Source organism: Gymnoscopelus braueri, assembly GCF_963280865.1.
Source record: "Gymnoscopelus braueri genome assembly, chromosome: 9".
Classification (NCBI taxonomy): Eukaryota; Metazoa; Chordata; class Actinopteri; order Myctophiformes; family Myctophidae; genus Gymnoscopelus; species Gymnoscopelus braueri.
In genome coordinates this window covers 32,352,674-32,369,806 of record NC_137610.1, presented here as the reverse complement: position 1 = coordinate 32,369,806, position 17,133 = coordinate 32,352,674, and the positions used below count along the sequence as shown (strand labels likewise).

At 39.8% G+C, this 17,133-nt stretch overlaps 2 protein-coding genes across 2 annotated transcripts; both read right to left on the bottom strand.

Moving 5' to 3' along the window:
- Positions 1–137: 137 nt before the first annotated feature.
- On the bottom strand, positions 138–11,276 carry LOC308092281 (hatching enzyme 1.2-like; the record flags this gene model as incomplete). The annotated part of the gene is made up of 7 exons (XM_080438129.1): positions 138–264; positions 362–443; positions 892–1,070; positions 1,282–1,399; positions 8,574–8,726; positions 8,986–9,039; positions 11,240–11,276. 7 exons carry the CDS (start codon positions 11,274–11,276, stop codon positions 138–140), a joined length of 750 nt encoding a protein of 249 aa, XP_080294255.1.
- A 73-nt stretch (positions 11,277–11,349) lies between these two features.
- On the bottom strand, positions 11,350–15,057 carry LOC308092280 (hatching enzyme 1.2-like; the record flags this gene model as incomplete). The annotated part of the gene is made up of 5 exons (XM_080438128.1): positions 11,350–11,476; positions 11,796–11,871; positions 12,327–12,505; positions 12,917–13,035; positions 14,989–15,057. 5 exons carry the CDS (start codon positions 15,055–15,057, stop codon positions 11,350–11,352), a joined length of 570 nt encoding a protein of 189 aa, XP_080294254.1.
- Positions 15,058–17,133: the final 2,076 nt, after the last annotated feature.

Sequence of the window (17,133 nt, the reverse complement as noted above, 5' to 3'; positions counted from 1 at the left end):
ATTTTCTCAACCACCTGGAAAAAAGCACAAGATACATAAAGTTATGCCTTTTAGATATACCATTGCTATTCTATCATACGTATGTTTCTGCATCTGGTTCTAACCATGTGTGGAGGTACCTAGGCTATGTGGTTTCTTTAACAGTTGTACAGCCTGTTGAGTCTGATGATGTCATTCTGACTCATCTCAGTAGCCTTGCCGAACTCAGTGTTGGCGTTAGGAATGGCTACCATGGTGGGCTGGTTGTTCTTGGAGAAGGCATATCTGAAATCACATAAAACCACACGCACATTCAATACTTTATCTTACAGAAAAACAATGGCATTTCAGTAGTTTCAAATAACATTGTTTATTCACTAACCTGTGGTAGTGCATGACCGAGTCGTAGTCATATGGAGTTCCCTGGTTCAGAGTGTTGATCTTATCAAAGGCATACTCCAAACCTGGAGAGAAAGTGACACTAATATAATAAGTGACATTAATGGAACAATTCTTCCGCTGAATGAATAACTGACAGCCCTGCTGCCACATTAAATCCAACACATTGAACAAGACACCTATTCACTCTCAAAGTGAAGACTGAATGCAACATGTATAGGGACTGAAGGCATGCGAAGGCAAGGATATTTAAAAAAGTTACCGGTTTGTTTCAGTTAATTGTATCTGTGATCTGGAGCCTGTGAAAATCCTACATGATGTAATATATCTAAAACGGTACCCTTCATTAGTGTACAAAATATACAATAGCCGTGTGTGTGTGTGTGTGTGTGTGTGTGTGTGTGTGTGTGTGTGTGTCTGTGTGTGTGTGTGTGTGTGTGTGTGTGTGTGTGTGTGTGAGAGAGTGTGTGTGTGTGTGTGTGAGTGTGTGAGTGTTATTGTCACATGGCCCACCTGGAGTGATGTTCTGCAGTAGGACGCGGATGTACTGGTCCCGGTCAGAGCGACACTGCTCATGGTGGAAGCCCAGGGCGTGGAGCAGCTCATGCTGGACTGTGTTGTGGTAGATGCAACCCTGACGGCTCAGGGACAGTGTCTGTCCATTGTAACGGCGGCCAACATACGAGTAGCACCTAAGATACATTTCAGAGGAATATAATTGAGTTCAGTCATTAAATAAACCATTTAACATCACTGAAACACACATAGGAATCCTAATAACGTTTTTTAAAACAGATTCCTACAAAAGTTGGAATAGTAGATTCCTAGTTGGAATAGTAGATGATATAAACTGTGTATAATGCTTTGAATGGTGTTGGAATTGCAATGGCTACTCAGCATTACCCTTCAAGGGCCTGGATGTGGAGGAAGTCTCTGTGCGATTTACGAGGAATGAAGCGGATACAGGACACACTATGGAAAGACTGCAGACCACGCTCAATAATGGACAGCTCCCGAGAGGCTGGAAGGATGAGGGTCCATTTGTACACTCTCTGAGTTAAATTAATGCTTAGGATTTGTTTGTTTATTTGAAAAGCTGATGCCATGGCAATCAGCTAGTCTTACTGGGGTCCACACAAAAACATATTAGAAAACACATGAAAAAAACTACAACATTAAATTGCATTAATTCACAATTACAGTTACATCAATATCAATATAAAAACAGATTTAATAGCATTAATTCACAGTGCAATTACATCAATATAAAACAAACACTGGTACGAAATTACTTATATAAATTAATTTAGCCTAAAGTTATTCCTTCAAGTATGGTCATCTGCATTCCAATAAATACCTCTGCACTTTTTTCTTAAAGGCAAATTTATTTTTTATTAGACGAAGCTCAAGTGGTAAATTATTCCAATAAACCACGGCTCTATAAATGACCGCTTTTGTCATTGAGTTTGTCTTTGAACTAGGTACAATAGCTAGATTTAGTTTGCAGGTCCCATTCCTAGGGATAAAAATCATATCAAATGCGGGTCTGTGTGTGGCCTAATGCATTATAAAACTGGGGGCCCTTGAAATATAAAAGGTTGAGAATCACGGTCGCTTACTGTAGTGGTTTGCGATGACATATGGTACGTAGACCATGCCATCACTGGCTTTGTCCCACTTGCAGTTGTGTGAAGTGCATTGATCAGCGTTCCTCTCATTCTCAGAATCATAGGCGATGTCATCCACCACATAGGGCCCATCAAGAGCACGCTCTGCAGACAATAGAGATTAAGAACAAACGGTGAAAGCAGCTCTATGGGATCATAATTTAGGAGAATTCATATTAGACGTTAATCTAAGAATGAGCTTCCACAGCTTTTCTGATATTGACTAGTATTTGATATTTTCTAGTTGCTGCCATTAAAATAGCTCACCAATTTCTTATTGACTGTATCTCATTCTGCTCAGAAAATGACATGAATACTGTCTCACCTATATTATGGTTGGCCTCCTCAATTCTTTCAGAGACAGACTTAATATCCTACAAAGAGAGAAACAAAAAATACTTTATTATTGAATTCTCTTTGAACAGAAAGAATATAGCATTGTCTTCAAATTTAGAGACAAAAAGAGAGAAAGGGGAAACATAACATAACATAAGCACTGCAAAGAGGCAAGTACTAAGAGAAAATGATATTATGTTTGCAGTTCAAAAGCATTCAAAACGTGCCTTCCCTTAACGAGAGCCTTTCATTAATGGGAGACATACAAAGCAATTGAGAAAGATCAGCATCTAGAGAGGATAAAATACAATACTCACCTGATTTTCCTCTGCCATGGTGAACATCACCATCACAGCCAGAAGGCCCAGGGTTATCCTCAAAACAGCCATGTCAACCTAACAACCTGCAGGGTTAGAAATTGTATTTTCAAATGTGACATGGTGTTCAAGAATGAAAACATAGCATAGGTGCCCATGATAAAGTATATAGTAACATGTAAGACTCATTAAAGAGGTCAGAAAATGTGACTCACTCAGCCAAGATAACTCCAGGAATGAGTTTATAGGTGGCTTTATAAAGTCTATGCTGGAGTCCTGCTTTGAACACAAGTGGAGACCATGAAAGCAAAAAAACAAAAACTCTTGTTGATAAGAATAGTTCACCTTGAAGCCACCTTGTCAATTCCCATAATTTAATCTAATCTTTGGGAAATGTGTGCTGGTTAGGGCTGCTAGAAAACGTGTCACTCCCACAAGTTAGGGAAGACAGAATGAACAACTGCACACTCGTCGTTCCAATGCAAACATATAAATGTATTTTTTCTTAAGACCAACATTTAGACAGCATTGTCTTCATCAGCATTGATGGTTCATTCCCACAAGATAGATTTGACAATTCAAATTACTTTGTTTACTGACCATCTCTATCAAATGAATCAATATGTGTATTACAGTCCAATAATAATAGTATATAATTATATTATACATAATTCTGTGACTATAATACCTCATTGCACATTCTATAGTTAACCAGCACAAGTAGATGTCGATCACCTTTGATGGACTCATTTCTGGGTTCTTGTCTATAATAATAATATGGTGAGTCTACTGTACATAATGAGTTTAAAGCAGGACTGTTCTCATATGAAAAAAACATTCACCCACTTCTTTGCAGCTGTAAACCTGTAGTGGAAAATATTTTCTGAAAATGTTATCCGTTACTCAAGTGTGAGATGAATGAATAAAAAGTGGCCACAACAACTTGTCCGTGGATTTTTGATAATAATGTTTGCAAACCTGAGAGAGATGTTCTCATGCCAAGGGTCTAAACAGCTCTCCTCTGGGGAGGAACATTTCAGCAGTCTTTAAGCAATGCTGAATGCATAAGATAAGAACTGAGGCCTGTGGGCTGTAATCTCTCTCATAACCTTACCATAACTGTCTCACTAAACCAGTGTGAGAATACAATGAACTAGAAAAAGTGCTCCTCGGAGCACAGGTCTCCGCCAGGTCAGGTAGGTTATTGTGGCCTCCTGGTGGCGCTATAATAGGAATGTGAAAAGGGTGCCATTTCTTCCTAGGCCTTGCACGGCAATCGGACATTGCATTCATGATTTGAGGCATTTTGTTTAAAATGTTTTTTAATTGTTTTGCTAAATAAGACCTGCTGGTGGCGCTATAACAGGCCAATGTTAAAAGGGTAGCATTTGTTCCTCAACATAGTGTGAATGTGCGTGCAAAGTTTGACCGCCATCGGACGCTGCGTTCATGATTTGCGGCATTTTGTTCAAAACAAGCCACTACTGCAAACTTTAGATGTGAATCTTAGCCAATCAGGATGGAATATGAAAAATGAAACAGATCCGTCTTGATCACATGACTATAGAGATCATGTGTACCGATTTGCGTGAAATTTGGATTAAATCGGAAGGAGTAATATAAAGAAATATGTTTTACATAAATTGGCCTCTTGGTGGCGCTATAAAAGGCAGATGTGAAAAATGCAGGGCAAAGGTTTTTCCTTGACCTCTAGGGAGTGCATATACAAAGTTTTACACAGATCGGTGCAGTTATAGGTTAAAACACAAATTGGCCTTTTATAGCGCCACCATGAGGCTGATTAGAACATTTTCAAGTGGCATTTCTTCCTCGGCCTAGTGGGAATGTGCGTGCAAAGTTTCACGGAAATTGCATGCTGTGTGCATAATTTGAGGCATTTTGTTCAAAACGGAGCAGTCCTGCAAACTAAGCCATTTTTAGCCAATCAGGATGGAATATGAAAAATCTGAAAGTTCAGTTTCGTTTAATGACTATAGAGATACTGTGTACCGATTTGCGTGATGTTTGGACAAAATCTGTAGGAGTACTGTGAAAAAAAAGGTTTTACAAAAAGCGGCCTCCTGGTGGCGCTATAACAGGCCCATGTGAAAAAATTGGGGCAGAGGTTCTGAATTGGCATCCAGGGAGTGTGTGTGCACAGTTTCGCTGCAATCAAGCCAACGGTGCGGGAGATTAGCTGTTCACAGACGGACGGACGGACACACACACGGACACACACACGGACGGACGGACAGGGGGTAAAACATACTCTCTCGCCATGCCTTTCGGCCTGGCGGAGACAACAAAGGCCTCTTGATGAACACAGAGATACAGTTTAAACTCTTAACAAAACCAGGTGCAACAGTTTCCAAAGGCCGAAACTCTGAAAAGTACAACGTTTCTTAAAGTATCACATTCAAAGTTATAATTTCCCCATGCTTATAATCTTTCCCAGCTGGTTGAATCTGTCATTAGCCAGCCAGTAATAAAACGAATAGAATATGCACATCCAAAATGGAGAAAAAAATAAAGAAAAAAACATTCATACGATTTACAGTAAGTCTGAGAGTGTGACAATTTACATATAAGGGACACATTAACTTAAATTAACACTGCAGATTTTGTTGTTTAATTTGGGATTACATCTAATCATACAGTATAGTCCATTTGCCCATGTTATGCCTTTTCTAAAATAATAAGTTAACTCTTCTTGGCTGCCACTTCATTCTTATTGGCATCCATTATTAATATCCACCTCTTGACATTATACAGACAGTATTGCCATACAGGCCATATCATGGACTTTTAGAAACAAATGTCTTTAATAAAATAAGAGAAATAAAAATAATAAAATAAAGTAGAAGAAAGTGGGTTCAGATGCAGGTTTATTGATAAAGACATTATTGAGAAACATTCTGAGAGATGTTTTTAATAGGAATGATTTGCTTTTATTTAATTAAATTGAGGGCAGTTAAAAAGATTGTCATGCAGCAGCACAAGGTTCCAGCTGGAATCAAACCGGGGACATTGACACTATGTAGTTGTCACACTACTGTCACTCCCCCATCTCAGTCTCCTGTTTGAAACAGAAATCAAAGGTGTAATTCATCTATTGAAATAAGGTTTCTTCAGTCTAATAATAACAAAAAGTCTGCACTTAAGCCTGATTTATACTTTGGCTATTTGAAAATAGCCAATTTACAAGCTCTATAAAGCTCGTGGAGTTTCTATTTTTTGCCTAATGTGTCCTATTGACATGCCCCAAAATAGGGAAAAGTGGTTAAATATATTTTCTTTTCTTACTTTTTACCCTGCACCCGTACAGCTTGTTGAGTCTGAGAATGTCTGTCTGGCTCATCTCAGTGGCTGTGCCAAACTCAACAGAGGGGTCAGGGACGGCCACCAGGGTGGGCTGGCCGTTACCAGAAAAGGCATACCTGAAACCACACATTGTATGTCTATTTGGAAACAAAATGTCAAACAGTCTTATTTACTGAAACCAGTAAAAATGTTTGACAAGACTTGAAGTGGACTATGAAGGAAATACAAATTGAATGTACTGTATACAGAAAATCGACCTCAAATGAATGCATTATTAAAACTTCATTTTCTCCAGAAAAGCAACTAGTAGTCAGTGCATAAATTCAACCTAAATTCATATCATATATATATTATAAATATATATTATATACAGTATATCATGACATTTACGACGCCGTTATTGTTTCCAGAGTCAAATCTCACTTCGTTCACAACGGAAGTAGTGATCTAAGTAGCCATTGAAGTAAAGCATAGCCTTTTGAAACCTACTTGCTGTAATGCATAACAGAGCCATAGTCATAGGAAGTGCCCTGGGTCAGAGTATGGATCTTGTCAAAGTTGTGCGTGTGTCCTGAAAACAAATCAGAAAAAAATTATATTCCATATGTTTTTGAGCGTGAGAGAGAGAGAGAGAGAGAGAGAGAGAGAGAGAGAGAGAGAGAGAGAGAGAGAGCGAGAGAGAGAGAGAGAGAGATGCGAGTGTGTGTGTGTGTGTGTGTGTGTGTGTGTGTGTGTGTGTGTGTGTGTGTGTGTGTGTGTGTGTGTGTGTGTGTGTGTGTGTGTGCCGTATGTGACATGGATACTGTACTTCATATGTGGGCCCACCTGGAGTGACATTCTCCAGAAGAACACGGATGTACTGGTCGCGGTCAGCACGTTTCTGCTCGTGATGGAAGCCCAGGGCGTGGAGCAGCTCATGCTGGACTGTGTCATGGTAGACACAACCTGAACGGGCCAGGGACAAATCTTGTCCATTTCCATAGCGACCAATCCAGGACCAGCATCTAGGACAATTAAAAGAAACATTAACGAGTAGACATGCCATTGTCTATTCACAGCTTTGACCATACTGTATATAAAAGACAATTTTACCAAGTACTGTCAACCTACTGTAGCATCATCCCTATTTTGGGATTGTCATTACATATGAAAAGCTCAGAAAAAAACAAAATCCTAAAATAGCAAAAATAGCCGATCTACAAGCTCACAACATGCTGCATTGCTAGGTCAAAAATGGTTAAATAGCTTTAATTTTAGAGTTTGTGTTTGTTCATTCTTTTCATTAATGAGTTATTAATGATACTGAACTTACATGAATAATTGAGTCAAATATTACAGCAGACTACATTTTGTATGTTGGATTATCCTTTCTAGGCTCTGCAAGTTGATTTTCATATACTGAAATGAACTGAATCCAGCGCTTCCTTATAAATCTAACATGGAATGCTTCGAAAAAAAATGTCAATAGGCTAACCATACAAGGCCACCAGTAAGGTCATTTAATACAATTACATTCAAGTCGGTTCTCAATATTTCACAGAACACAGTTGCTTAACATGAATAGTTTAGGTTAATTTATGGTAGTTTTGCAATGTAGTGATAAATCATGGAAATAAAAACAGACTAAAACACTGACAAACGCAAAAAAAAAAGACTGTGTAGATGTGTAGTTTGTGTGCATTATGAACTCTGTCCGTACCCATCGAGTGACTGGATGTTCAGATAGTCTCTCTCAGTGGTGCGTTTGACGAAGCGGATGCAGGAGACCTCGTGATATGACTCCAGGCCACGGGCAATGATAGCCACCTCACGGGGGGCTGCAAGTACAAACGAATGGAAATGCGGTACTTAATAATAGTTACTCGCGCTCGGGTGGCGCAGTGGTTAAGTCACTACCCACCACCACGGAGGTTGTGGGTTCGAATCCACCGTGGTGCAACCGGCTTTGTCGAGTGTCTACACGAACACAATTGGCCCGTGTTCGGGGGAGGGAGGCCGGACGGGGAGGGTGATATTGATCATTGCACAGTACTCCTACGGGCTGGGGCGGCACTTGTCAGCCGGGAGTGTTGGGCGGGAGGAGTAGGACGAAGGCTCTACGCCCTCCTGGTGAGGGCTCCTCACTGGCAGGTGAGTCAGTAGGATATGACAGCAGTGACAACACAGAAATGTGTGTGGGGAGGAATTAATTGGCATAACGACTAAATTGGGGGAAAAAAGGGGGAAAAAAGAATTGGCTACTCTAAATTGAAGGAAAAAAGAATTAATAATAATAATAATAATGGTTACAAAAAAGCTAATAATTTGGAGCTGCAATCGGCCACATGGCCACTGGCATCGGTGAATGCCATCTTATTTGCAGATATACCGATGGCAGTCAACAAGGTGATTATTGGCCGATACCGATGCATTTACGGGTCTGTCTCTAACAGCCACGTGTCCATTAGGTGTACACTTCAGAGTTAAATGAACTCAGAATGGCGGTGCTTGAAATGAAAAAGGTTGAGAACCACTGCTTTAAATGTATGATTAATGTGTAGTAGTTACTACTTACAGAACGTTCCAGAAATTACGTAAGGCACATAGACCTTGCCATCGCCGGACTTGGGCCACATGCAGCCTCTAGAAGTGCATGGATCAGCGTTCCTCTCAGCTTCAGAGGCATAGGCAACGTCATCCTCCAGATATGGATCACCAGGGCCGCGAACTGTGACAAAAACACAAGAGCATTCAACATGAGTAGCTTTTGCATTTCTGTCTGATGAGCTTTTGTCATGTTCAGGTTTTATGTTTCTAGCTGCATACAACACTTAGTTCGATGTCGTTTTACACTGTTGCATTATTTGCACTCAACTACATTTGAGATGTGATTCCCAGTGAAAACAACCCATCTGACATGGATACAAAATTACAAATACATTTCAACAGAATGTTTGCTTTGTTGGTTCAACTGTAAAATGTTTTACCGATATCCCTGTTGGCTCTCTCAATCCGCTCAGAGACAGTCAGAGCCTTGAGACCTACAAAGAATGATATATGATAAATATGAATTTATAATATATTATGTATTTTATACTATAATAAGCATAAAAACACAGTAGTGGTTTTGTAATTGCATAATTATGGTATGGTGCATTTCATTAAGATGAGGGGAAAAAAACACTTGAACTTACATGAGTGGGAGTTCACCAGATGTCATACAGATACATAAGGAAAAAAATAGGCCAGTTAAAATAAATAAATAAACAAACAAACAACTAGTTTGTTTGTGTGTTTGAACAGCATCCAGATGGATCCTAGAATAACAGCCAGTAGACCCCTCTTCGATTAATTGACCTACATTTCTATTGAGATTCACCAAAATGTGAAAGTTTGTCCTATGTTTTATTTTATCATCATTTTATGGTCTAAAATTGTAATTGAATAGCGTAGAAAAACCACTTTCACACTGGCATCCCCACTGCCTGCTTTGTTTGGGCATGTCATTGTGAGCAAATCAATGTGCGACTTTCGCTATTTTTGAAAATGTGTGAAAGTATAAAATAGGGCTTAAGTGGCTAAACAATTATGAAATTAATAATTAGTTGCGCCACTAAGCCACGCTCACCTCTTCTTCAGCCCAGGTGGAGACTACAAGCAGAGCCAGAAGTCCCACCATGCACTTCAACAAAGCCATGTTAACCAATATATCCTGCAGCAATACAATAAATTACCGACAACATATCTTCCTACAGTACAAACAAGGAGACATTAATGTTAAAAGAGTTCTGTGTTTGAAGTCATACTTACTGTTCACCTGTCTGACAGGAGGGAAAGAAGCAAGGTCAGTCCTTTGATATTGTGTTATATAGTATGATGTGGACTGGAAAATTGTCTTTTTTTGGAAAACATGCGAGACGGAAAACAAATAGAGCAGAAAAACATTTCAGCACCAGATAAGAATATTTCACCTTGATGCCTCTCTGTGTATTCCCATATAAAGTTAACAAATAAGGAGAAAATTCCTTTCTAATCTTGTGTGAATGCATGGTCTCAGGGCAGCTGTTTGACAAAGAGAATTCGTAATCAACGAGTGGGAAGCATGCTTCCATTCTGCCCTCTCAATGTGTCATTATTTGTGCAAGGCACTTAAACAATTACACTAGTGGACCTGCTCATTTTTGTTTTGTTAGAGAACCTCTCTGGCAAAACCTGCAATCCTATTTGCAAGGACCTCTTCATTTGGCAAAAATAATATGTTTTACAGGAGAGCTCCGTTTTGAACAAGATGTTATGATCAGCATCTTAGACCACATTAAAGTGAAGAAATCACCCACAGGATTAAACCATCCAAGTTGATTGGCTGTGTGATTTTCCCTACACTGTATAGTCACCTGTGTGAAAACAGAAACATACAATTATATTAGAAGAAGTGAATATCAACACATTTTGAAGCTACAATATATGCTCAACCAGCACTAGATCTGTCGATCACCTTTGATGGATTAATTTCTGGGTTCTTGTCTATAAAAATAATATGGTGAGTCTACATAATGAGTTTAAAGCAGGACTGTTGTCTGGATATGAAAATGTATTTCATCCACTTCTTTGCAGCTGTAAACCTGTAGTGGACAATATGTTCTGAAAAGATTTTTAATAATAATGATTGCAAACCTGAGAGAGATGTTCTCATGCCAAGGGTCTAAACAGCTCTCCTCTGGGGAGGAACATTTCTGCAGCCTTTAAGCAATGCTGAATGCATAAGATAAGAACTGAGGCCTGTGGGCTGTAATCTCTCTCATAACCGTCTTGCTAAACAAGTGTGAGATTCACAATACAATGAATAAAGGTCTCTTATTGAAGACAGAGATACAAAACCAGGTGCAATATAGTTTCCAAAAGGCCGATACTCTGAAAAGTACAACGTTTCTTAAAGTATCACATTCAAAGTTATCACTTCCCCATGCTTACAACCTTTCCCAGCTGGTTGCATCTGTCATTACCCAGTAATAAAACGAATAAATTACGCACATCCAAAATAGAGAAAAAACATCTGAAGAGAAAAGAAAACCAAAACATTAATACGATAAAGTCTGAGAGTGTGACAATTTACATAAGGGACATATTTTACACTACTTAAATTAACACTGCAGATTTTGTTGTTTAATTTGGGATTACATCTAATCATACAGTATGGTCCATTTGCCCATGTTATGGATCTTTTTTAAATAATAAGTTAACTCTTCTTGGCTGCCACTTCATTCTTATTGGCAGCCATTATTCATGGGAATTTTAATTTTAAATTGGTTAAATGTATTTTTCTTTTCTTACTTTTTACCCAGCAGGAGTGTTCAGCACTCGTACAGGTTGTTGAGTCTGATAATGTCTGTCTGGCTCATCTCAGCGGCTGTGCCAAACTGAACAGAGGGGTCAGGGTAGGCCTCCAGGGTGGGCTGGCCGTTACCAGAGAAGGCATACCTGCAACCACACATTGTACTTGTATGTCTATTTGGAAACAAAATGTCAAACAGTCTTATTTACTGAAACCAGGAAATGTTTGACAAGACTATGAAGGAAATACAAATAAAAAACATTATGTCAAATGAATGCATGATTAAAACTTTATTTTCTCCAGAAGAGCAACTAGGAGTCAGTGCATAAATTCAACCTTATTTGCAGGAATTATTGTTAGATTTATATATCATGACATTTACGCCGTTATTGTTTCCAGAGTCAAATCTCATTTCATTCACAACGGTAGTGATCTACGTAGCCATTGAAGTCTTTTGAAACCTACTTGCTGTACTGCATGACAGAGTTGTAGGAAGTGCCCTGGGTCAGAGTATGGATCATGTCAAAGTTGTGCTCCATTCCTGAAAACAAATCAGACAGAAATAAAATTCCATATGTATTTGAGCTGTGGATTCTGATGCACATTTCCAGAACAAAGGATGGCTAACGTGGCGATTGAGTGATACATTACCTGTTGTGGAGATCAAACCTGAGACCTTTCAATTATGGGACAGTCAATTATGGGACCAGTTTTCATGTTCAATATGATGACATACTGTACTCTAATGTATGGGTATTGAGTAACATACATACTGAATTATGACAGAGGGATTCCACATCCTTCTTGCAATAAATTCTGTGAGAGATTGTGTGTGTGTGTGTGTGTGTGTGTGTGTGTGTGTGTGTGTGTGTGTGTGTGTGTGTGTGTGTGTGTGTGTGTGTGTGTGTGTGTGTGTGTGTGTGTGTGTGTGTGTGTGTGTGTGTATGTATGACATGGATCTGTACTGTATACAGGGAACTTCATATGTGGGCCCACCTGGAGTGACATTCTCCAGATAGACACGCATGTACTGGTCGCGGTCGGCACGTTTCTGCTCATGATGGAAGCCCAGGGCGTGGAGCAGCTCATGCTGCACGGTGTTGTGGTAGATACAACCTGAACGGGACAGGGACACATCCTGTGCATTGCCAAGGCGACCAATCCAGGACCAGCATCTAGGACAATTAAAAGGAACATTAACGAGTCAATACATGCCATTGTCTATTCACAGCTTTGACCATACTGTATATAAAAGACCATTTTACCAAGTACTGTCAACCTAGCATCATCCCTATTTTGGGCATGTCATAACAGATGAAAAGCTCAGAAAAATCGAAATTCTAAAATAGCAAAAATTAAATTAAATAGCTTTAATTTTGGAGTTTGTGTTTGTTTATTATTTGTATGAATGAGTTATTAATGATATTGAACTTACATGAATAATTGAGTCAATGTTCAGTGTGCAGTTAATAAATCATGGACGTTTGAATTGCTTTCTAAATTCTTGTCTACTATTTCTACAATAAAAAGAACAGATGGAGATGACAATCAAATTATTTTGTGTGTATTATGAACTCTGTCCGTACCCATTGAGTGACTTGATGTTCACATAGTCTCTCTCAGTGGTGCGTTTGACGAAGCGAATGCAGGAAACCTCATGATAGGACTCCAGGCCGCGCCAAATGATGGCAAACCTCACGGTGGGCTGCAAGTACAAAAGAATGGAAATACGGTACTTTATAATGGTTACAAAAAAACTAATAACTTGGGGATGCAATCGGCCACATGGCCACATGGCCACTGGCATCGATGAATGCCATCTTATTTGCAGATATACCGATGGTAGTCAACAAGGTGATTATTGGCTGATAGTACTGATGCATTTACGGGTCTGTCTCTATAAGAGCCATGTGTCCATTAGGTGTACACTTCAGAGTTAAACTAGAAAAACTGCTCCTCGGAGCACAGGTCTCCGCCAGGTCAGGTACGTTATTGTGGGCCAGCAATGTTCGGAATTCCCCATATCAGGATGGAATATAAAAAATCGGACGGAACCATCTTGATCACTTGACTATAGAGATAATGTGTACTGATTTGCATGATGTTTGGACTAAATTTGTATGAGTAATATAAAAAAGAAAATCGGCCTCCTGGTGGCGCTATAATAGGGCAATGTTTAAAGGGTGGCGTTTGTTCTTCAACGTAGCGCAAACGTGCGTGCAAAGTTCACTGCAATCGGACGCTGCGTTCATGATTTGCGGCATTTTGTTGAAAACGGGCCACTCCTGTAAACTTTAGATGTCAATGTTAGCCAATCAGGATGGAATATGAAAAATCAAACAGATCCATCTTGATCACATGACTATAGAGATCATGTGTACCGATTTGCATGGAATTTGGATCAAATCTGAAGGCTTAATCTAAAAAAATGTGTTTTACATAAGTTGGCCTCCTGGTGGCGCTATAAAAGGCTAATGTGAAAAATGCAGGGCAGATGTTTTTCCTTGGCCTCTAGGGAGTATGCGTGCAAAGTTTCACGCAGATCGGAGTTAAAAATGCAAATCGGCCTTTTATAGCGCCACCATGACGCTGATTTGAACATTTTCAAGTGGCATTTCTTCCTCGGCCTAGTGGGGATGTGCGTGTGAAATTTCACGGAAATTGCAAGCTGCGTTCATGATTTGAGGCATTTAGTTCAAAATGGACCAATCCTGCAAACTTTGGTAGCCAACCATAGCCAACCAGGATGGAATATGGAAAATCAAACAGATCTGTGTTGGTCACATGACTATAGAGATACTGTGTACTGATTTGCGTGATGTTTGGATAAAATCTGTAGGAGTAATATAAAAAAATTGGTTTTGCACAAATCGGCCTCCTGGTGGCGCTATAACCCTCAACCCAGATTCAGCACAAAATCACATGGGGTTAAATTTGTTCTACTGTTATGCCACCAAAATGTGCCATGCCCTACCAACAGCCATCAAAAGGTGTGAGTCCCTAGTCCTAGCCTCCTTCAAAACTGCCATATAAGAGCACACGTTTTCGAAGCTTGACACCTCTCTCCTGATTGGATACATGCATTTTCTAACAAAACATACTCTCTCGCCATGCCTTTTGGCCTGGCGGAGACAATAAAGAGCTGGAGAGACTGACATGGAGACTCTTGTTAGAAGCCTGGAATCCAGACTGATTCGCTACGTTTGTCTTTTTCTCAACAAAAAAAAAAAACGCTGATCGCAGCTATCAGTCTGGATTCCAGGCTAAGAATATACTGTAGAGCTATTTAACACTTATTTGAAAAACAAAACAAAAAAATCATGTAAAATATTCAGTATGAGTAGTGATATGATGAATAATAGTGTGTTGCCCTGATTGGGTCTTGTGCATTAACCATTTCCATTTATTTTTTATTACATATGAAGAATTGTAATATCGTTCCATGTCTCACATCAACAAAGATGTGCAACTGGGTAGACAAAATGTATAGCACACAATGACACGTGTGTGTGTGTGTGTGTGTGTGTGTGTGTGTGTGTGTGTGTGTGTGTGTGTGTGTGTGTGTGTGTGTGTGTGTGTGTGTGCGCGTGTGCGCGCGTGTGTGTGTGTGTGTGCGTTTGTGCATATGTCTGGTCGGTTTTTACAGCTGATACAATACCTGCTTGGAAATAGTTGGGGTGGAGAAGATGTGTAAAGATCCATTCTGCTTTCTCCTCCAGCTTGTCATCCTCAGCAGATTCCACAGGGATTCCACTGGAACCTCTCGGGCATGTCGGTGGAGCGGATCTTGCTGTCCTGGTGGGTCATGTAGCTGCTCTCCAGCTCGCCGGGCTCATACAGCTCAAACACGCTCTTGCTGCTGTCAGCCACAACATGAGCAAAGTCAAAGTCCCCACCAAAGGTCTCCTGGGCCTCCAGCAGGCCTACATCAACCCTCTTCTTACTGGTGATGGGTTGGTCGTCATCGTCCACAATGAAGTCGTCTAGGTCGGACTCCTCCTCCTCCTCCTCCTCCTGCTCCTCCTCGTCATCACCGTGCTGAAGAGGCATATCAACGATCTCTTCCTCCTCCAGCTCGCCCTCACCATCCCTGTCACCGCTAAAGATCTCATCTGCGATCAGTTTCTTCAGATCATTGGATGAGGATGAAGATGAGGATGAAGATGGTGATAAGGATGAGGACAATGACCTCTACCTCTTCTTCCTTGCTGTCTCCTCCTCCATGAAAACATCAATGATGTGGCTCCTACAGGATGAGAAACCATGAATTCATGAACATACAAGCAGTGGTGGATAAAAGTACTAAATTTATTTATTTCTTCAAGTAAAAGTATCAATACCACAATGTAGAAATACTCTTTTACAAGTAAAAGCCCGGAATTCAAAATTGACTTGGGTAAAAGTACAAAAGTAGATAGTACTCATTAAGCAGAATGTCCCATTTCACAGGTTTTCAAAAGTATAAAATGTATTTAAAAAAAATAAATAGCAGATCTACAAGCTCACAATGTGTCGAAGCTTGCAGATCGGCTATTTTCAAATGGCCGAAATGTATATAGGGCTGAAGTGATGTATGTTTTATAATAAAAATAAAAACAATCTACAAAGTAACTAAAGTTTCCAAATAATTGTAGTGGAGTAAAAGTATAATATTTGCCTCTGAGATGTAGTGGAGTAGAAGTAAAATTACTGAAAATTGGAAATACTCCAGTAAAGTAAAAATACCTAAAAATTGTACTTAAGTACAGGACTTGAGTAAATGTACTTAGTTACTTTATACCACTGCCTACAAGTGAAAGTTGCTCAGTCAAATCTGTACTTGACTTAAAGTACTGGAGTACTTGCTTCATAGTATTCAACAGTACAAATGACAAAGAACAAAAAAGATCAGATACAGTAAAAAAATAGCAGACCTACAAGCTCACAACGTGTAGCTTACCTTTATTGTAACAGGATGAGGATGATGATGAGGTTGATGACCTCTTCCTCTTCTTACTCTCTGCCTCCTCCATGAAAACATCAAAGTGACTCCCTACATGAGAAACCATGACACCATCAACCCATGAAACCAGCTAACATGCTTTGCATATTATGTCATTATATAGTTCAGGGGTCTTAACGTTTTTCAGCCCAAGGACCCCCTAGCAGCGCAAGGCGTTGTGAGCTTGTATATCTGCTATTTTCAGCTAATGTTCCTCAGAATGAGATGCTAGGGTTCAAGTGGTTAATGTAAGAAGAAAAATCCTATCGCAAAGATTTGGCGGACCCCCTGTAGTTACTCTGAGGACCCCCTAGGGGTCCCGGACCCCCTGTTGAAGACCCCTGATATAGATCAAATGCTTATAGTATGTACAGGTTGATAGTCTTTGTTAAGTCAACTTTAAAGAGGTTATTAGAATAAAAAAATGGATAAGCCTAAGTAATACTACATTCAATCTATTTAGGCTAACGTTTGCTCCTTTGCTTTGTCTGACTAGAACAGTGGGTCGCAAACGTTTTCATGTCACCCCCAAATTGACACATATTAGCCCGCGGACACCCATTTGAAAAGATAAGCCAGGGACCCCCATAAGAGAAGATTTTTACGGCTCTAGCAGTGATTCTCAATCATTGTAATTTAAGGACCCCCCTAGTTTGACATGCATTAAGCTACGGACCCCCATTTAATGGCATTTCTATCTCTGGGACCCCAATTCATATTGTAAAATCAATGTTAATTTAACTCTGAGAGTGTACAAATGGAACCAAATGGACCCGTTAGGTTCCATTTGTACACTCTCAGAGTTACAGACACTTAAGGGTC